Genomic DNA, 21428 nt, shown 5'->3' on the forward strand with positions numbered 1-21428 from the left:
GAAGGCATAGCAGAGACCATCCAGTCCCAACGCCCTGACAAGGCACGGACACCTTCCACTGGACCAGACTCTTCCAAGTCCCAGCTAACCCATCCTTCAGCACCTCCAGGTGCCGCCACAGGTCCTCCAGGGCCTCCCCATCCTCACAGGGAGGAGGAATCTCTTCACACCTCTGATTCAGATCTCCCCTCTTTCCGTTCACAGACGTTTCCTCACTCTCTGCCCGTGTCAGCCCCGTGCCCCGGGGGGCGGCCGGACCGGGTGGCTCCGGAGCCGCGGGACCGGGGGCTGTGGGACCCGGGGCTGTGGAGCTGTGGGGCCGGGCCGGGGGCTGCGGGCGGGCGGCCCTGCGGAGCTCGGCGGAGCCAATGGCGCTGCCGGGGAGGAGCCGCGGCCCCGGCCCGGCCCCGCCCGCCGCCCCCCGCCGCACTCGGCCTGGGCTCGGCGGAGCGGCGGGAGCTGCGGCTGCGGCGGCCCCGGAGCGCGGGGCAGCGGCGCCGGCGCCCGGCTGGAGCGGCCCCGCCGCGCCCGAGGCACCGGCCCTGGAGGCGCTGGACATCGGCCCCGCAGGCAGCGGCCGGACCCGAAGGTAGCGGGCAGCGACCCGCCGGCTCCGCGGGGGTGGCTGCGGGGATCTGTTGATGGGAGTTGCAGGAAAGTTTGCAGAGGCAGCGGAGGCTGCTCGCAGCGGTGTCGGTGCGGGCGATGGGAGGCGGTCCGGTGTCTGCTGGGACTGACTGACTGACCGACTGCCGGCGCGGTTCGGGCGATGCCAGCGCTGCTGCGGATGGAGCCGGGATGCGGGCTCGCCCCCGGGATGCTGTGCCCCCTGTGCCACCCCGCAGCCCCGGCGGTGACCGGCGCTCGCCCTGCCAGCGCTCCAGCCCCGCCGATCCCCGGGCTGCTTTCCCGGCGGAGTTTTTAGGGAATGCTGCATCCACCTGTGAGGCGGCGGGCGGAGCAGGCAGGCCTGTGGGTGCAGGACCCTGGGGAAGCAGCCCCTGTGCTGCTGCTGCTGCGGGTGCAGCTCGGGCTGCTCTGCCTGGGTGAGCTCCGCACCGGCGGCCCCACGGCCCGGCGGCGGAACGGGAGCTCCCGGGGCTCTTGGGGTGCGATCCGAGATGTCTGCAGATGCAGGAAAACAGGGCTGTTCTCTGCGTTGTTTGGGAAGTTGGGAGAACTTCCTGAGGCAGCAGGGCGGCTGCAGGGAGGCCGGGGCTGCCGTCCCTGGGGACAGCCGGGCCGGCTGAGGGGATGGGGCCGTGAGGCCGGGGGGGCTGCCGGGCCCCACGTGTTGCGCTGGGGGTGTCCGGGGGTCGGAGCCCGGCCAAAGCTGTCCCTGGCGCAGCGAGAGTGAAATGACCCCTGGTTCGGGCTGTGGGAAGGGTCTCTGGGGCTGCCCCCTGAGCGGATTGCCAGCGGTTCGTGTTCCTCAGTGAGTGACACCAGTGCCTCCCTGGCTCCTGACCCCAGTCATGCTTGGGTGCCTGTCCTTGGGACACCCACACGCTCCTCTGAACCTCCCGTGGTGCTGAAGTGGCCTGAGTGCGTGGTATTTGGTGAAGAACACGATTTGCAGAGCGTTGAGTTAAAACCCATCAGTTTGCGTTTTCTGCGTGAGGTTGTGCTTTTTGCTCTTGCACGTGCTGTCCCTCTGCAAAACACAGCCGGGGAGGTGAGAGGTGAGCAGGGCATGCTCTTGGCCAGGAGGGAGATGCTGGACAGAGGAGCTTCAGTTTTGACTTCCTCCTCATCCCACAGAAAAGGGATAGCGAACTGAAGCACTGCCTGACACTTACTGCACTGTGCTGTGGGGCAGCGAGTAGCAGGGACCTGATAAACAATGAGAGGTGTTTTGCTAAAGGTTCTAGACAGTGACTCATCTGCTGTAGGAAGGGACAGGAAGGAGGGGCAGCACAGGAGCTTTCTAGAGTACAAATGGGTCGTTCCCCCTGATTTTATCAGAAGCAGGAGCTTGGGAATCCTTTATTACTCTCAGAACAGTGTGGTCTTTCCCCCTGATTTTATCAGAAGCAGGAGCTTGGGAATCCTTTATTACTCTCAGAATAGTGCAAACCTGTAGGTTATAAACCTCCTGATGCAAGTGTCCCTGTACCAGCACCTCCTGCATCCCTGTCCCTGGGGAAGATCCTGACATTGGGTCACATCCTGGGGTGGAACAGTTTCAAAATTTGAGGTGATTTTCAGGCCTCACAATTGATTTTATCTGACCATTTTTATTCACTTGTGAGTTTCTCCGAGTAATTGATCCTAGTCTGTACATTTCACCATGGTTCTGCGTGTGCCTGCCTGCCTGGGGTGTTTCAGAAGTCATTTCCCTTGCCTCTGAGCTGCTCAGTCTTAACTTTTCTTCTTCATCCAGCCTTCCTCCCTTGGGCTTTTCTGCCTTTTCCTGCCCTGGCCAGCACAGAGGAGGTGCAGTGCTGCTGCCTTTCACTTTTCCAGGTGTGCTGCACCTCCCCAGCTATCATCAGCACTGCTGACTGCCCTCACTTGAAAAGTGTCTGTATAAGGAGCTGTTTTTGCTGATATTTGCCTGGATTTGTGTTGTTTGCAGAGGAATTGGTGCAGCCCGTTGGTCCTTGCTGACTGAGCACCTTGCTCACAGCTGGCTTCCTCTCTCTGGGGATTTATGGCTCCTGCACCACCTCTGTTCATTTGCTGGGGATTTACCTGGGAATGCTGATGTCTGGTCCGGTCTGGGGGTGGATTTAATTTCTCCCTGCAGGGAGGGAGGGAGGGAAGATCCCCAAAAAACAGACAGCCCTCATGTTAGTGGTTAAAGCAGACAACAACAGTGGGGGTTTGCAAGAATTATTCCTTTGCAAGAAGCAACTTCTTACCAAAAGTTGGCATATTTTTGAGACTTCAGAGTCTCTAATCATGCTCTTTTCCATTGCAAGGTGTTCTTTCACGTTTAGGCAGGCTCTTCAAACCATCTTGGGAATGGCTGTGGGGTGTGGGGCTGGTCCTTGCACTGCTGCCCTGGGCACTTTGGGATCTGGGGTTCTCACTTTATCTGGGTTAAGCTCCCAAGGAAAGAGGTGTGACTTGAGATCCAGAACTGGTTTGAGAGATCAGAACTGGGCCAATTTCTAGGCCAGAATGGGGCTCTGGGTGTCCCAAGGGCAGATTTAGGCACAGAAACAGTTGAAGGTCGAGGTTCCCACCTCCCTTCCTTGCACAGGTGCCTTCCTGTGCTGAACACAGAGGGGGTTATGTCCCTGACAGGGCAGGTAGCAGGACATATGGCAGGACACAACCTTCTTACTCCTTTCAAAGCCTGAAAAACACCCCTTGCTGAGAAGTACTGGAGCTGTGAAATGCACATGGGGCTGCCCCCAGCAATAGCAGCAGCCTGGGGGAATGGAGAGAAAGCTTTTCTCCATGCCCTACCACCTCACCCTCTGAAGTTCACAGTGTCTGCATCCCCCAGAGGAGGATTTAACAGCACCAGGCTTTGCTGTAACCCTCAGGCACCGTGTGGATGAGCCTGGGTGGAGAAATGGCTGAATGGGACGGTGCTTCCTTGCTCTTTCAGTTTCCTTGTGATTTTCTGCATGCCTTGTTGGTACCACGCTGCACACCCCCTGCCCTCCTGAGTGTCAGGGAGTGTGCAGGTTTGGGGCACCACTGATGCGCAAAGGCTGCCCTGCTCTGTCCTGCAGCAAGCTTGAGAGGTTAAATATAAATATAAAATAAATATAATTATAAATATACACCTTTTATATTTATATATATGTCTTATATATATACCATTTACATATATATATCTATTATATATATACACCTTTTTATATATATATACACCTTTATATATATATATATATACACCATATATATATACACCTTTTTATATATATATACCTTATATATACCTTATATATTTTTTTATATTTTTATATATATACCTTATGTATATTTATATATTTTTTATATATATACCTTATATATATATGTAGTTAAAGTAGGTTTAGTTAAGATATATAGGAGTACCTTTGTGAGTACATTTAAAAAGTTGAGAGATATTAAATACATATTTTTTCTGAGCTGTATGCAAGAAAACAAAGGGTTTTCCAGGCTGGCTCGTGCCTGCTCAGCCTGGCTCGTACACAAGAGCCTTTGGGTCTGTTTCTGGTCACCTTGCAGCAGGCACAGGCTGCTGTGGTTTCTGTTCTCCCTTTGCACCCTGTTCTGCTGACACCTGCGTTTTCCTGGGCCTGGAGGTGTGAATGCTTTACCTGGCAGCACCTCCTGCTCCTGCAGAGCAGAAGATGGCTTTTTGCAGGGAGCCAGGGGGAGCCGTGCCACTCGCTTCTTCCTTATTAACTAGAAAGGAATAAAGTTGCAGAGGGATCAGATTTTTGAGAAAGACCCAGAGTTCCAAAATGCTCCCAGAGGATAGATCCCTAATTACTCTCTAATTGCATTAGAGTTTAATTTGTTGTTGTTTTTACTGTAATGTTCCCATTTTCCTCGACAGTTTGCTCTGTTTCATTAACTGGAAATGGCTGGAGATGAATATTTGCAATATCAAAACTTGCCTGTTGTGCAATGCTTGACAGGTTTTAGACCTTTATTGTGCTGTCAGGGGCCTGGGACTCAAACCTCAGGTGCAGCACTCACCCAATGACTGCATTTTGCCTACACACGCAGGTTTTGGGACAAAAACTCTCCTGGGAGTTTTGGTGTCTGTCCTACTTCCAGGAGACATGGAAAAAGCTGAGCTGAGCTGTCCCCAGAGCAGCTCACGGGCAGCTGCTCTTCAAAAGGCTTGTTTAATCCATTTCTCCTGAGCACAGCGGGGAGCTGGTCTGGAAATGAGTTTGGGAAGCTTCAAAAAGGGTTCTTCAGGAGCTTCATTTAGAAAGCAATAGGGGAGAAGGATATTGCTGCTCTTAATTCTGAAGGAGAAATATATTTCCTTTGCCTTGTTTAAAGGGAAATGGTGTAGAAGGTATGGTGAAGCTTAGACCTGCTTTTTGCCAATGCATCTTTGTTGGTGAAACAAATCCTGAAGGTGGGAGAGTATAAATAAACCTTTCCAGTTTGTGACACCCTAGAGGTGTCACTTTGATCTACTTGCTTATACATCCCATCCATGTTATTTGTGTGTGCCACAAAGGGCACCTGAGCCCACTGCCCGTGAGCTGGGTGTGATGGAGCTGCACCCACAGCTCTCAGAAAGTGACAGGAACCATGAGGAGCTGCACTGTGAACTCAAAACTGCTCCTAAATTTGATCCAGCCGCTTAAAAACAGTGGGTGGACCTGGTGGTGAAGTGAGACGTTGGTATTTAAAGCTTGGAGGATGCAGCCAGAGACATGACACCCAGCAGTGAGCTGTGAAGGTGAGACATGCTCTGCTTTCAAAATTCACCGAGAAAACGGGAAAAGCTTGGAGGGCTGGATCTGCAGCACCTGGAGTGGCTTGTCAGAAACCCCCAGGAACGGGGTGGAATTGAACACCCACAGCCTTTGAAACCATAAATTAGTGGGTTAAAGCTGCTGCTGTGCAGAGTGCTGTGCAAGCCCCTCTATTATTTGATATACAATGAGCACATGTGAGCTGATTGTGTTAGAGGCAGAAGCTGTTGTGGCCTGGCTGTGTGAGCAGGGTTTCTCAGGCTGGCAGTTCCCTGCTCTCAGCTGTAACCCTGGATCTCAGGACACTGGGGATGCCACCTCTGAGCTTCAGTCTTGGCTTCAGTGACAGCACCGAAGCCAGAGTTTAGTTTGACTTAAAATGAAAACTAATTAATCAATTCCATGTTTTCCACCCCACAGTGTCACTAGTGAAAGCATCAAGATGATAACTGTGGGTTCAACTGCTCGTTTGGAAATCCTGAGCAATTAGACAAGTTTATGACAATATTATTTCCTGCCACCAGAGATGATCCACAATAGTACTAATTGTAGCAATAATTAATCTGTCTAATTTTCAAGCACGCAGCTGTAGTTCATGGTAGTCTGGCGGGGGCAGGAGTCACACAGAGTGTGGGGACCCATTATTTTCTCTGTTTAATTATCAGTGCACTTTGAGCTTGTTGTGCTTTTTGAGGAGGTGCTGGGCTGCTCCCAGCAGATTTGGGAACGGGAATGAGGACAGAGGGATGTGAGGAGCCCTTCACAGTGCTCTGCCCTGACACTGGGTTAGACAGGACCTTGCAAAGCAGCTGGGCTGGTTTTGGCTTTGCAGAACATACAAGGAGCATTTTTGAGCCCTTTTTCCTCCTAGCCAGACCATGAGGCTGGCAGCCACGGGTGCAGGATAATCTACAAACTCCACTTAGAAAACTGATGGTATATGAAACACATTAATTTGTTTTAATGCCTTTCTGTTGCTTCTGAGTATCACAGGGGATGCCTAATAAATACTGTACGAATTGGAGTCCCCAGACTATGCAGGGAAAGGGAGACCTTTCCAAACCTATGAGTCAGAGCTGCTCTCTGAAAGGAGCAGCCAGTGCCCAGCTCCAGCCCTTCTGCAGTTTAATTTCTCACAGAAATAGAACAATTTGCATTTCTGGGGACCCTTTGGCACACGGGGCTGGAGCACTGCAGTGGGCATTGATGAACCATTGCTCATCTATTGGTAAGGGACAGAATGGTGTTTTTTTTTCCAGAGTTATCTGAGTGGCTTGTTGAGATGCTCCCAAGGAAGACAGGCCTGACATAAAACTCATAAAATAAAAAGCATAAAACAAAAAACTTATAAAACATAAAGCAAAAGCCCAGCATGCTTTTGTTTAGTGTGGCTGAGAGTGGGAGATGTTCCTGCTTCTTAGAAGAAAGCAAATGTAAACAAAAGGAGGGGTTTGTGTTTTTCTTTTTCTTAAAGCAAAGATGGGCAAAGATAAAGAAAGTGCTGTAGGAAGGATGTAAATGTTTTATGTTTTACTTAAGATAAAGCTCCTTGTTTGCTGGTGCTCACAAAGCTAATAGACAGATTACATGATGATAAGAAGGAGTTTAATGAAATGTGCCGATACCCTTTAGAGGATGTGGAATTTGGATGTGCAGTTTAATGAGGCCAGAGGTTTAGCTGCTCTGTGCTAACTCTGGAAACATTTGCATTCCTGGTGTCTTGTTTCTAAATCATTTCACTGATGCCAGGAAGCTGTGCTGTAGCAGGGAGCTGTGGCTGGAGGGAGCAGAGTCCATCGCTCAGCGCGGGCAGGGAAGGTTCCTGGCTGGAGTTTCTCACTGCCTTGGTGGCACTCGAGCTCCTGTAAATCCTCACCAGGTGGCAGCCAGTGAGTCATCTCTGCTGGCAGCACAGGGTGGGAGAGGAGCCATCCTGGGGATGGAGAGCAGCTCAGCCCACCTGCTGCACCAAAACTCGTGGATGACCCGGAGCATCTCTGCCTCTGGTTAAAGTCTGCTGGGCAGGGAGCATTTAGAGCTGTCAGCAGTGACAGCAAACTCATCTGGGGTTAGTGCTGCTGAGCCTGATTGTGGTTTTGGGATGAGGTGCTTTAGCTTAGCCAGCCAGCCAAGCATGCAGCCTTTTATCAGGGATCCAGAATTAAAATAATCCCCCATCAGCGATGGACAGATTTGTTCTCTGGAGGCTTCTTCTAAGTCTGTTGCCACCTTACATGGCTTTTCCTCTTGGGTTTCTGAGCTGAAGCTGATGGGGACTGACAAGCCCTGATTATGCAAAGTACCAGAGGCAACGGGCTGCCTGCATGGGATTCACTTTCTGCCATTTTCTGTGGTATTAGGGAGCCGTGGAAAAATAGGCCCTGCTTACCCAAAAATGAATGAGTGGTCCTGGCAGGGCTGGGCTGGGCAGCAGTGACCCAGCCAGAGGGGTGCCCCAGCCTGTGTGTGCCCACGCTCAGCCAGTGCTGAGGCTATTTATGTGTCTTTTTGTGAGAAGCCACCGTTTCCATGGCAACGGGGAGCATCTCGTGGTAGCCCTGGCTGTGGTGTGTGAGCCCGCGCTGTGCCCCGACACCCGCCAGGGTCCCTGGGCAGCCCGGGGGCTGCGGCCGCCCTGCTCACCCAGAGCTGCCAAAAACACCCCTGGTGGTGGTGGGATGGGAGCAAGAGTGATGCCAGGGTTTTGTGTCGTGACCCAGGACATTCCTCTGGGTGATTTGAGACCCTGGCACAGAGTCAAAACCAGCTGTGCCTTCCATTTTCGCCCATGGAAACAATTACCAACTTTGTGTGAAGATTTACAAGCCACAAGAGTTTGAGTAGAATGGTAGTGAATTTGTCACAGGGTGAAAAAGTAGAATTTTGGGGATTTAGAATGGGGGTTCAGGAAGCAAGATGGAGGGATCTGGGTGTGTCCTGTCCTCCTTCTTCTTCTTGTCCTCCATCTTCTGCTGTGATGGTTTAGACATGGTTTAGACACTTTTGGATTGGTTTAGAGTAGAGACAGACTGTCTAACATAGGTGATAGGTATTGGAAAATTATTGTAAATAAAGCACAGCTAGTTTTTAGTATAAAAAGCCAACAGCACCCCAAGGGCAGGGACTGTGCCACAACCCAACCTGCTGGACGGATCTCAGCAAGTCAGAGAAACAGTGGGATAGATAAGAGAAATTAACAACCTTGAAAAGCAGAACCAACAAATCTCGACTTTTTCAGTCGTGGGGCTGGGAAAAAAAGACTTTTAGTACCTCAAAAAGTCATCTCAACCACAGAAAGCCAAGAGTTACTCCCCTCTGACTCCAGCAGCCCCTCTACCTCTGCAAATCCTGCTCAGGTCTGTTTTGATGCTTATTTCAGGAGGTTTCTGGGCTGTCCCCTGTGCTGAGGGTTGAGCTGTGCCACCTGGCCATGCTGGAGTGAGTGACAGAGCCCTGTCCTTGAAGTGTGCTGGGCACAGAGTCCTGCAGCACAAAATCTGATTGCTCTGCCTTGAGTTCCTGCAAACTGTATTAAAACAGTCACAATATATCAATCTCTTTTTTTTTAAATGTATTTTTATTCAAATCAGCACATGTTTGCAATTAAACCCTGCTACATGATGTAGTGTGAATAATTAGAAAAATTCATGTGCTTAATGAATTTGTAGGGAGGGAATGATGCTGCTCCCAGAATTGCAGCGTGGCTCCCTCTAAACTTGGCAGTGCCCTTCCCTCATGTCCCCTGAGGCATTTGGGGCATGGAGGGCTTGTCTCCACTGATCTGTCCTTTGCTCTCTGCTTCTGTAATTTCTGTTGCTTGCCTTTTGTTCCCCTTCAAACAGGCAGGTCAAAAAGTCACCAGCTGGATTTTAGTGCCATAATCAGGTGGGTGCTGTGGTGCAGGTGGGGGATGCAGAGGCACACCTGGAGATGTGGCCCTGCTGCTGTTCTGCCTGGAGGAAAATTATTGTAAATAAAGCACACATAGTTTATAATAGGGTATTGCCTGTCTGCCACAGAGCCCTCCTTCTCCTGATGTGCTCATCAGGCTGTTTCCTTGCTGGGTTCAGTTTATATAAATGGCACCTTGATGGTTAGGTGAGGAGATGGGAACATCTGGCTGTCCTTTGCTCTCTGCTTCTGTGTTCCTGTAATTTCTGTTGCTCGCCTTTTGTTCCCCTTCGAACAGGCAGGTCAAAAAGTCACCAGCTGCATTTTAGTGCCATAAGCTGAGTCTCCTTCTGCTCCCCATCAGTGGGTGCTGTGGTGCAGGTGGGGGATGCAGAGGCACACCTGGAGATGTGACCCTGCTGCTGTTCTGTCAGGAGGAAAATTATTGTAAATAAACTGCACATAGTTTGTAGTAGGGTATTTCCCTGGCTTCCCTCTTCCACAGAGCCCTCCTTCTCCTGATGTGCTCATCAGGCTGTTTCCTGACTGGGTTCAGTTTATATAAATGGCACCTTGATGGTTAGGTGAGGAGATGGGAACATCTGGCAGCTTTCCCCCTAGCCCAGAGCTCGTGAGTGTTGGGAATTCAGTGAGACATCGTGGCAGCTTCCTCCCCACAGTGGCATGAAAGCTGAGAGGCTCTTTTCAAAACCACCATCTCTGTCCATTGTTGTGTAACTGTACTTTTCTTAGTCCTGGCAAACACAGAATCCCACAATGGTTTGGGTTAGAAAAGACCTGAAAATCACTTTGTTCCAATTCCCCTGTGCGGACACCTTCCACTAGTTTAGGTTTCTCCAAGGGCCATCCTGCCTGGCTCCCTTGGGCATTTCTATCAAGAAACCCAGCAAATGAGCAGCTTGCCTGCTTACACTGGGGGAAAATCATGTGGAGTGAGGATTTGGGGTGAGCCTGATGTGCACTGAGGCTGTGTCTCCCCCTTGTTGTTCTCCACAACCTCTCCTCTCCGTGCTGCCACATGCAGCAGCCACGTGCAGGATCTCTCCTGCTCCCCAGCTCGTGCCACACACAATCTTGTTCTGATTTTCAGGGCTCCAATAAAGCGTGTCCAAATGCATCAAAGGCTCAGTGCAGAAGTGAAGCAAATTGACTCTGTGGAGGATTTAGGGAGTGGAGGGAGTTGGGATAAACCCCAAACCAAGCAAGAACTGCAGGGAAGGTGAAGCGTGGTGGAGACAGCAGATGTTCAGCACAGCTGGAGGGACGTGGAACATCTTGGTTTGGCAGGAGAATGGGAAAAATTAAAAATAGCACACACATCCTCTGGAGATGTGGCTGGTAGGGAGCTCTTTGTGGACACACTGCCATGACCTGTGGGACACAGGATTATCTGGGCTCTGTTATTGCCCTGTTCCACCTCTTTGGGACTGTGGAGGGACAGCAAAGAAATTCAGGTGCTGGTACATGGCTGTGAATTTGGGCTCTTGCACCAGCTCAGGTGGGCTGCAGAGCTCTGCCATCACCACGCATGGCCTCTCCTGTCCTGTCCTGTCTGCAGCACAGAATTGGCCTAGGCTGCCCCATCCCAGCCCTTTTCCTGGCTGCTGTGGCCTCCAGCACCCAAAATGTCTCCAGGCAATAAAAATAGGAGGAGAACTGCACTCCTGGAACAGGCTCAGCCATTGTCTTGTCGTGCTGGGAAATCAGGCACTTCAAAAGGCAGTTTTGCATTTCTTCAGATGCCTCGATGTAAGTGCAGTGACAGAGTTGCTCAAAGCACATTAATTATTAGTAAAGGCTTTTTTTCTTTTTATTGCAAGACAAATTAAACAACAGACAAAAACAGGAGGTGTTACATGAGATGTTAATCCATGGGAGAGTGGCAGCAGCAAAAGCCACAAATAATTCATAACATGAAAATCAGGACATTTAATTTTTGGCTTGTTGTTTGCATTTGGCATTCCTGCACATGCTCAGTTGCTGCTTCTGTTGTGCTCTGGTGTGGAGATTTTGGAGGCTGTTAATTTTGGAAAAAGTGATTGTAGGCCTTCAAGAGTAAATCAGGTAAGAGATCATATTTTTCTTCTCTCCTCTTGACTGGAGGAAACCAAGTTGCTGAACCCTGTGTTTTCTGTGGCGCTCCTTGTCCTCGATTGGGCAATAGAAAAAATGAATGTGTACAGGAATTCCAGGGCACTTCCAGCACTCTCCTGTGTGACAGGGACACATTTAGCATGTGACCTCACCTGGAGGGATTCAGCTGGTGCACAGCATTTCCTTAGAAAGGAATTTGGCTTTGCACATGTCTCTGATGTCAGCTGTGAGTTGCTGTCCTCTAAAATTTAGTGCACCTTAGTTAGCACCTTCCTGGACATTGCCAAAACCTGGCGTCAGGGTGATGAAATTGATTTTTCATTGAGCTGTTCCAGTCACTGAAAGTGCTGAGGAGAATTGCAAGCATATGGCACAAGGTGCTGCAGACGAGGTCTCTGTGACACTCTGAGCCATTCCTGGAGATGCTGAGCTGACGTTTGCAGGGCCATGGATCTGGGGCAGGGAGGGAATTTGTCACTGGAGTGCCATAATAGACCCCACAAAGCCATTGTCAGTTTTGGGAGAGGCCCCACCTGAGTAGGAGGACACCAGGAGTTTCAGATTTTAATACCTCAAATGCTTTTGCTCAGCATCACCATCTGTGTCCCAGTGCCAAAGTTATGAACGCCATTTAGCTCTTCAATTCTCAGCAAGAAAAGTCTCTGAGAGTGTTCAGGGACATGTCCCACCCTGCTCAGCCCTTGAATGTCCCTCACAGCTGATGGCAAGGACACCCCTCCTTTCCATGCTGCATTTTGACAGATGGGCTGTGAGGTGGGATCAGCTGAGGGCTGGTCAGTCCTGGAGCAGTTAGGCATGTGTGGGCAGGGAGAGAGTCACAGTGGTATTAAGTGATTAGAAATACATAAATATTAATTGCTTCTGAACTCCCTTTATCACACTTGCAGGCAGAAGAAGTTAATAAATCACTGCTTGGATTAACCCACAGAAGGGTTAGGCAGGAGAGTAGGAGCTTCTCTCACATGGAACTCTGCTCTGGGTGTGTTATGTGAGGGTCTCCCATTCCAGAGAGACTTTTATTAGGTGATTTCAATATTTACACATGAATGGTGGTGCACAGCAGTCGCACCATCAGCAGAACCACCGTGTTCTGCTGGTGCTGAGCCTGTGATGTGAGGGGAACACATCCCACACCTGTGTCAGAACTTGCTGCTTAGAGAAAATGCCTGAGATGCAGCTCCTGGATAAGCCTGTTCAGCCCTTGCTGCTATAAAGGAGGACAGAGGATTCCATTTGAGAAAAATAGACTTTGGCTCTGTTATCAGAGCGCAGAATGCTGAACTAATGCTGAGAAGCTTTTGATTTACTCTGATTTTTGCAATGAGGGTTTGTACTGGCATTGCAGGCTGCATGCAAATGAAGGTGGTGTTACCTGTCTCTGGCTTGGTTGCTGGATTGAGGTTTAATGAGATTCTTTGGTTTGCTTTGTGCCAATCTGTTGGAGTTAAGTGAGATTTCTTCCTCCCACTTTGTTTTGCCTTTGATGCAATTTTGCAACACTGCTTGTATTCCTAAAAGGGTCTTTTGGTGTCTTTGAAAGTTTCTCAATGCAACATCTCTCTGGACAGAGTAAATGAGGATTAAAACTAAGCAGATAGCAAGAGAAAACAAGGAAATGTCTTTGCAGAATCAAACAAAGAGTGAGTGTAGCAGCAGAGGAGCTCTGAGATCAGTGGTTTTGTCTGGTAAGCCAGAACACCTGAGCAAACCTTTTCCTGGAGCTCAGGGCCAGTTGGTCTCTCCAGGCTGGCAGTCTCTGTCAGCTCAGCTGCTTGTTTTCATAAAATAGAAATAACAATGACTGTGGGGTGGCAGGACACTGAGGTTGGGATCAGCACCTCCAGCTCTGCTGCCCAGCCCAGCAGTGACCAACCCTCCTGCACCTGGCTTTGTCTGCTAATGAGAACTCATTGCCTCTTCATTTCCGTGTTATTTTTCTTCCCAGTCAGTGGGATGAGCTCTATAAAACCTGTATTATCAGTCTTCATTATGCCTGGGTTTGTTATGATTGTGAATTAATAGATTTTATCTTGGCATTAATGAGAAGGCACCAGCCTCTCTTTTCCCTCTTACTTTGCATAGGGGTTGGTTTTAAATATTCTCGCTATGTAGCTGCTTCTGGTTCTGCTTGGGTTCAGTGTGTTTTAAGCCTGAACTTTCCTGATCCCCCCCTTGATTGTGAGATCATATCTGTGTACCTGCAGTGGCAGAGGAGCAATGTGTTCCTGTGAATCAGAGCACTCTGCAAGCTGGTTTTAAAGGTGCAAGTGTCCTCCTAGAAAGTTCTGGGGAGCACATAAATATTTAAACAGCTGCTGGGGAACAGCACAGCCCAGTAAATCATCCAAACAATTCTCTTCCACATCTAAATCGAGAATTACAACAGAGTGCTCTTCCAGCTTAAAACCACCTTCCTCCAGGTTGTGTTGCTGTTTGCCTTCTCTATAAAAGCTTTTATAAGCTCTTTTACTGTTGTATAACAAATGGCCAAGCGTGTTTTGAGCCATGAGGGATCTCTGGCACAGCTGGTTCTGTGCCTGGTGCTCCTAGACAGGAAAGGTGATGAAGAGCAGCTAAAGCATACAGAAAGGATACTTACAGAAGGCTAAAAAGATAATAATGAAAACTCGTGACTCTTTCCAGAGCCTCGACACAGCTTGACCTTGATTGGCCAATGAGTCAAAACAATTCACATGAAACCAATGAAACAATCTCCAACCACACTCCAAAGCAGCAAAACACAGGAGAAGCAAATCAGATAATTATTGCTTTCCTTTTTATCTGAGGCTTCTCAGCTTCCCAGGAGCAAAATCCTGGGCAAAGGGATTTTTCTAGAAAATATGACTGTGATAGGGTCTGTGTGTCGCATTTACACCTGCACAACATTGGTTTCACTCCCTCATGGTGACAAGAACTGCTTTGGCTCAAGTGTTGCCTTGCCCTTGGCTCTATAGGAGCCTTGTCAGACACATCTGCCTGCGTTCTGTGACTGATTCTGCTTCTTGTCTCTCCTCTCTGTCGTGCACAGATGAAATCCTCTGACATCGACCAAGAATTGTTCACTGAAAGTTACTGCAAGGTGTGCAGTGCTCAGCTGATCTCCGAGTCCCAGCGCGTGGCCCATTACGAGGTAAGATGTTCTTGGTTTCTCACTCCACTGTTTCAGTTCTGCTTGGAAGACTCAGCATTTGAAGAACTGTTTTTACTGTTTGTTTTTCCTGGTTTTCCCTTGTTTTTTGTGGTTTTTCTCCTGTTTTTACACTTACTCTGTCAGTGATGTCACTGCAGCGGTGTCTGCTGCATGTCTGGCTTTTTTTTTCCTTTTGTTTTTTGCCAAGTCAGCCTGCAATTTGATCAGGGCTGAAGGAAGCACAGTTAGCAAGGAGAGCAATTAAGAGTGCAGCAAAAAACAAGCTCAGGTTGTATTAAATGTGCTGCACTGTGGTTTGGTGAGTAGGAATCACTGATTGTGCAGAGAACAGATTAGAATTTGTGAATGTATTTAAGCACTTAAGAGGTAGTGAGCAATGAATAATTAGAAAGGATGGATTATTAGAGACATGTTAGAACAGCAATTAACAGCACTGCATATCTTCAAAACAAACTTAAATACATTCCTATTAAACAAGGAGGAAATTGTGGAGGGATATGATGCTGTGAAATCCTTCAGGGAAGGAAACTCACTGCCTGGGAGTAGATCCTGCCAGGGTGAGAGGATTTTGAACAGAGATTCTCAGGTTCAAATGCAGAGGAGGTGCAGGGTCACTGTGTGGTGGCTGTGCAGAAGGGACTGTCCTCCCCTGGGAGCATGTGAGGTGCTCCAGAAGTGATGCATGTCTGCATTATCTATAAAACATAGTTTGTATGTGGAGAATAAATATATTAACTCTGTATATTCATAATATATAGTTTGTACATGGAGAATAAAGTATATTAACTCTGTATATTCATAATATATAAAATAGAGATAATACAGATATTTGGATAATATGGAATAATTTTGATAGTCATGGAGGTCTTCTTGAACCTAAACAGTTCTGTGATTCTGTGTGATGAGCTGGGAGATGAGGGATTTCTGCACTCAGGGGAGTGCTTTGCTTCTGGTTTTGGTTACATGGAGACTCCCAGAGTTCCAACAGATGCAGAGTTTGTGCACAGGGACCTGGAAGATGAAGTTACCCCAGGCTTGACTCAAGTGTTTTTCAGTTAATATACGAGGGAGACAATTGTGTGGCCAGCAGAGGATGTGCAGGAACCTTAATGTACATGATCTGAGGATGCTGTGCTGCATTAATTAACAATGGGAACAAGAATGTACGTGTGCTTGTAGGGCACTTTACATGTCTGTTTTGGTGAATTTCTTAGGAGCTCTTCTGTAACTGCTCCTCTGGCTGCCCTCTGTGTGCAGCAGAGATCCCTGGCAACTCTGTGAAGTTGAGGGCTGCAGTTTTAGGGACACCTTCCAGATCTGATACTGGGCAGTGTGGATGCCAAATTTTGCCTGCAGGAGGCAGGAGCAGCTCCTGGTGAGCCTCAGGGTGCTCAGCCAATCTCGTCTTCTCCGCGCCTGTCACTGTAGGTATGAGCTGAATCATTAATTCATAGCAGATGTTTTTGAAATGTGGAAAACAACACTGTTTTCTGTTGTATATTTTAGTGCGAGGTGTTGTGCTCGTTTGTCATCCGCTGTGAAATCCCAGCAGACGCTGAGATGTTGGGCACAATAATGTCATTCCCAAACCTTGCTGCTGGGTTACATAACACAGAGAGGAGGAGGCTTGGAGTGAGTTTGGAGTTGTCTTGGTTTGGAAAGACAGGTGCCTGCTAAGGAAGGCAGGAGCAGGAGCCTCCCCTGAAATGGAGAAAAGGAACCCCCTTCCCCTCTCCAGATTGCTATAAATTTTAAATTAAGGGGCTCTCAGGCAACAAAAATTATGGGAGCAGGAAAATAAGTTTTAATAGGGAGGAAAATAAGAGGATAAAATAAACAATGCAGTAAACTAAAACTGACAAAGTCAGAACCCAGCCTGACACCCTGTGGGTCAGGGTGTTGGCAGCAGTGCCATTGGAATTGTGGCTCAGCCCTCCTGCAGTGTCAGGGCTGGTTCTGCTGGAGCAGGATCCTGGACAAGGGTGGAGTCTCCTCTGGAGATCCAGGGGCAGAGGCAGCTGCTGCTCCTCTGGGGAATCCAGTGGAGAAGCCGTGCTGGTGTTCCAGAATCTCCAGATTATATCCAGGCAGGAATGCTTGGCTCCTCCCCCTGGGCTCACATCTCCCAATGGGATGCTATAGTTCTTATCAGCCATGCAGTGACATTCAATGGCCTCTTATCAGCAGATGTCTACCCAGAGAGAGGAGTGGTTGTGGTCACTCAGAGAGATAAGGAAAACTGCCCATTTGACAAAAGACAGTGGCCATCCAGATGGTAATAAATACATCTTGCCTTGCAATCTAGAACAGCTGTAAAGACTATTTAGGATCCCCTCTGGTGTCCCACAGGCTGGGAGTGCCTCTGCCCTGTGGCTGTACCATGCTTTGCTGCTCTCAGTGTCCCTTTGGAGCAGCTATTCTGGTCACCACTCCCAAGTATGATGCTCATTCTTGTGGTAACTTTCTGACACCCTGGTGCCAAGAGCCCACAGGCACATGAGAGGCTGGAAACCTGCCCTGAGGTTCTCCAGGGAGGTGGAATTGAGGGCTCCATCCTGCCTGAGACTGCCAGCCCTTGCTGCAGGCCAGTAGTTAATAGCAGGAGTGTAAAATTCACTGCTTCTTTCTAATTATGAAGTAGCTGGTCACAATTTTCACACCTTTCTTTTTTTTCTTCTTACTTTTAGAAAGTGCTGTATAGTTAAAAACTGATTATTTTCATGGGGGAAATACCAAGTTCAGAAGACTGAATTTTCTGCAAATCTCTTTCCAGGAGCCCTGGGTACCCATGGGTGCTGAGGACCCTTGGTGGGTGCCAGGGCTCTGTCTGGGCTTGTTTTGGTCAGCAGTGCCCTTATCCTTCCTGAGAGAGCTTGGAGAGAAAGGGAATTGATCCACTGCCTCACTAGCGCAGTCAAGTGAGCTCTGCAGCCCTTGTGCCAGGGACTGGAATCTTGGCTCTCTGTGCATGCAAAATAAGACATTTCTCTGTAAGAAAATAGAGGGAAGCAGCCTATGAAAGGGGGACGTTTTTATCTTGCCAAACAGGAATAGTCAGTTCCAATCGCTGTCTCATCTCCTTCTCCAAATCACCAACCAATAACTTTTCTCCTGTGCTACTTTGCCAGGAATAAAAAAATGATTTTATGTCAGTCACGCAGTATTAAGTGATATTATTTCCAAGGGCAAGCGTAGTGGAAAAAATGACAAAAGGATCAGAGTGTTTGCAGCACTTTGTGCTTCCAGCCTGACATACAGCAAATACTGCCTTTATTACATGTGCTTCATGCAACTGTGTCTCTGCCTTTGTGTGATGTGTCTGATGCACCCTGGCTCTCCTTGCCATGCTGCTGGAAGTGCCAGGTCCTGCCCTCCTCTCCAGGGTTCACCCCAGGACAGAGCTGAGCCTTGGGGTATTGATTTGGCTCCCAAATTAAGGAGCCCAGCTCACTCTGCAGTGCTGAGCATCTCCAGGGGCTGCTGCTGGGCAGCTGTGAGTGAGGGATGAGGCAAACCTTACTGTCGGTGCCCAGCAGAGTGTGCATTTGCATATTTTAATTCTGCAAGCAAATTACTGCCTTAATTTGTCCCCTGAAGTATCAGAAAACTCTCTTCTCCCTTCTGTTTCTGGAATGAAGCAGGGAAGTACGGGTGCCTGAGACAATCCCTGAATGCCGAGCATCCCTGAGCTGCCCTGGCTCCCCTTTCCTCCTCGGGAGGAACAAAAGGGAACAGAGTGGCTGTTTGGTGAGGAATCCATGTGCTGCAGGTGCTGGATGGCTGCAGGAGGTGGCCAGACAGAGTTTAGGGAGGGTATCTCACACCTGAGGGTATTTCACACCTTGTGGTCCAAGGGGTGAACAATGTGCAGTGCTTGCTGCAATGCCATTGAAAGTCTGTGCTGCAGAAATGAGGTTTTTCTTTTCTGTGTCTCTGCATCTTTCCCTCCTCTGGAGCAGGAAGCCTCTTTGGCACTGGATTCCCTCTGGATTACCTGTAATTTAACACTTCCTTGCAGCTCTGTCTTTGAGAGAGGTTGTTTCAATCACTTTGGAGAGCTGCTCTGTAAATTAAAAAGCTAAAACAAAGAGAGCTGAGGTTTCTTAGTTAGCTCTGAGTCCTCATCTCTATGTAGAAGTGTTCACAGCCATTAGGAAGATGTTACCATTTATTTTCATGTTTCCCCTTGAAAATCTTGCAGGAAAATTACCTCATATACAAAGTTGCTCTCAGATTTCACCCTGAGCTGCACATTCATCACCACATTTGCTCCTCAAGCTGCTGTAATGCTCTTCTCCATTTCCTCCATAATCTTTATTGCTTCAGGTGTTCAGAGGGTGCTTTATTTTTCCATTTAAAATGAAGGAAGATGCCAGGTCTGGAGGAAGAGCAGCCCAGGAGGGGCCTGTGGAAGTGTCACCTTATGGGATGCTGCTGGAATGCTTGTGGCGGAGCAGCAGGAGAGGGCAAAGCATATTAAAATTCAAATGCAGAAGGGACTGGGGAGAACAAATCAAGTGCCAGTGCCCCTTGGCTGCTCTCTGGAGCTGTGCACTGTGGAATTTCTCACTCTGTCTCCAGAGCAAAGCAGGCGGGCGGTATCGACAGCCTCATCAGTGCTCCTTGTGTGCACGGGCTGGAGTGGTGCTGGGGTTAATCTGCCTCCAGTTGGGCTCTCCTTGGCTGGAAACGTGTAAAGCAATGGCTTGTCTGAAGGAATAATAAACATTGTTTACTATTGGCACATTAGTGCCTTAAGGATCAAGATGTGTGTGCACAGAGAGGCAATCCTGTGTCTGAAATATTAATGTGCTGCAAGGAGCACATACCCTATTTAACAAAATAAATGCTGTGCTAGAAAGCAAGGAGCTGGAATGGTATGTTTCTGCTCCCAGCTCCCTGAGTGAGATGCTGCAAGCATTTCCAGGGTGGAGGATGGAAAGGATGTGCTGTAGCTGAAGGGAAAGGCTGCACAGGGCTGTTGTGTGTCAGTGATCATGGAAGGGAATGTGACATTTGCTGGCCATGATCTGTGATGTGTGTTGCTGCTCACCTGCCATGTTGTCTTGCTGTGGTGGCAGTGACATGTGAATCCTTCAGAGGATGAAAGAGGAGGGGACACCCTGGCTGTTGTTGCCATCAACAGCTGGAATCTGCTCTGCTGATCACAGGTTTTGGTGGCTGCTCAAACATTGCTGTTACCCTGCAGATGTGCTGGTGTTGGATAGAAGAACCTTGGCTGGAGGAGAAAAAGCTAAAAACTGATAAAGAGGGCATATTTGTGTTGCAGAGATGACAAGGTGCTGCTTTGTTCTTTTGGTGTGCACATGCAGGCCTGGATATTCTTTGGCAGTTTGTGTCGTGGTGACAGCCCCAGTTAAAGTGTGCTGAGGAAAACGTGGCCACCCATTGTGTGTGAGGGAGACAGGTGGGTGCCAGGGTTTTAGGGCACAAGGCTCGTGCTTCTCTCTGCATGCAGGGCAGCAGCAGCTGCTGCATCACGCTGGGAGCCAGTGGAGATGGGATGGGACTTTACAAGGCTCTATGTTACTGCTTTGTTGTCAACATTAATGGCTGAGCATTATTTTTAATGCACTCCCAGTGTCAAAATCTATTGCTAAACAGCAGTGGTAGCAGAGCAGATGAAGCCCTGTGCACAGCTCCCTTCCCAGGCACCTCTGCACACACAGACCTATTGCTGTCTAAAAATAGCTGAAGTTAAAAGGTCCTTCAGAGCAGCAGTAAAACACACTGGGAAAATGGGACCCCAGGGTTGGCAGTAGTGGGGAGGCATAAGGGATGTCACATTAAAGCTACATGGAATGAAAACAAAGAAAGGTTGCACTGGCTCACCCTGGCCAGCATCCCTGGGAGATGAATTCCTGCAACTCTTGCCCTTCCACAGCATCCCTTGCTGATCCTGCTGCACAGGAGGGCACCTCTCTTTGTTCCAGGTATTCACTCCTGCCTGTATTCATTATTGAAGCTCCCAGCCCGCGTTTGGATCGGGGTTCTGGGTGTTTGGCAGCAGTCTGCAGCTCTGTGTGTGTTGTGACAGACCCGCCCCCGTGCGCTCGGGCGCTCAGGAGTGACTGGCACTGACGCGGGGATTTGTTCCACACGGATCAAATGGGGATGGAATGGGAACAGCAGCACTGCTGTGCTGCTGCTGTGGGGCAGCTCATGTGCACTGTGTTTGTGTTAACTCTTCTGTTGCCTGCTGGTAATGGGATGGGGGGCTGTACCCATGCCTCGAATATCAGTCCCCAAGAGTGACCCAGGATGAGCTGCAGGTGAGCAGCAAGAATTTGGCTTGCTGTGTGGAGCCACATTTCTCTTCACAGAGAAAAGCAAGGCACCATTCTTCACAAGGATCTCTGAGATTCACCTCAGACAAAGGGAAAACACAATTCTCATCACTTGCTGCGCCTGTGTTGTGCCAAAGTGGAATGCAATATGGAGATTTTTTACCCAGAGTTATGATGTTTTGGTTCCTTGGCCTATCAGGGGGTGTGTATGTGTCGGGACTTTTAGGACAGTCACGAGATTCTGTGCAGTGTGTGCAGGGTGAGTGCTTGGCAGATCCAGTTTAGATGAACTGCATATAGTATAGTGTAATAAAGTAATTAATAAGTAAATTAATTCTAATATCCATGGAGTCAGATGCATCGCTCTCTCTCCCCTTCATCGGAGTTGGCTTTGATTTACAATATCAAAAGTTCCCAGCCTGCTCACTCTATCCCTGCATCCCCTTTCCGTTGGCATCTGTACTGAGTCCTGGAATGGGTTGGGTTGGAAAGGACATTTAAGGGTCTGGTCCAACCTCTGCCAAAATCAGGGACACCTTCAGCTCAATCAGGGAG

General features: G+C 48.9%; 1 protein-coding gene across 1 annotated transcript in view; it reads left to right on the forward strand.

Moving 5' to 3' along the window:
• The first annotated feature begins 455 nt into the window (after nucleotides 1-455).
• ZMAT4 (zinc finger matrin-type 4) overlaps nucleotides 456-21428 on the forward strand; it is a 50334-nt gene continuing 29361 nt past the window's right edge. The window contains exons 1-2 of the mRNA XM_064731133.1: nucleotides 456-589; nucleotides 14443-14544. Coding sequence (XP_064587203.1) covers nucleotides 14443-14544 — 102 coding nt within the window. The 5' untranslated portion in view covers nucleotides 456-589. The remainder of the gene's footprint in view (nucleotides 590-14442; nucleotides 14545-21428) is intronic.

The sequence above is a fragment of the Zonotrichia leucophrys genome, chromosome 22 (genome assembly GCF_028769735.1).
Source record: "Zonotrichia leucophrys gambelii isolate GWCS_2022_RI chromosome 22, RI_Zleu_2.0, whole genome shotgun sequence".
Classification (NCBI taxonomy): Eukaryota; Metazoa; Chordata; class Aves; order Passeriformes; family Passerellidae; genus Zonotrichia; species Zonotrichia leucophrys.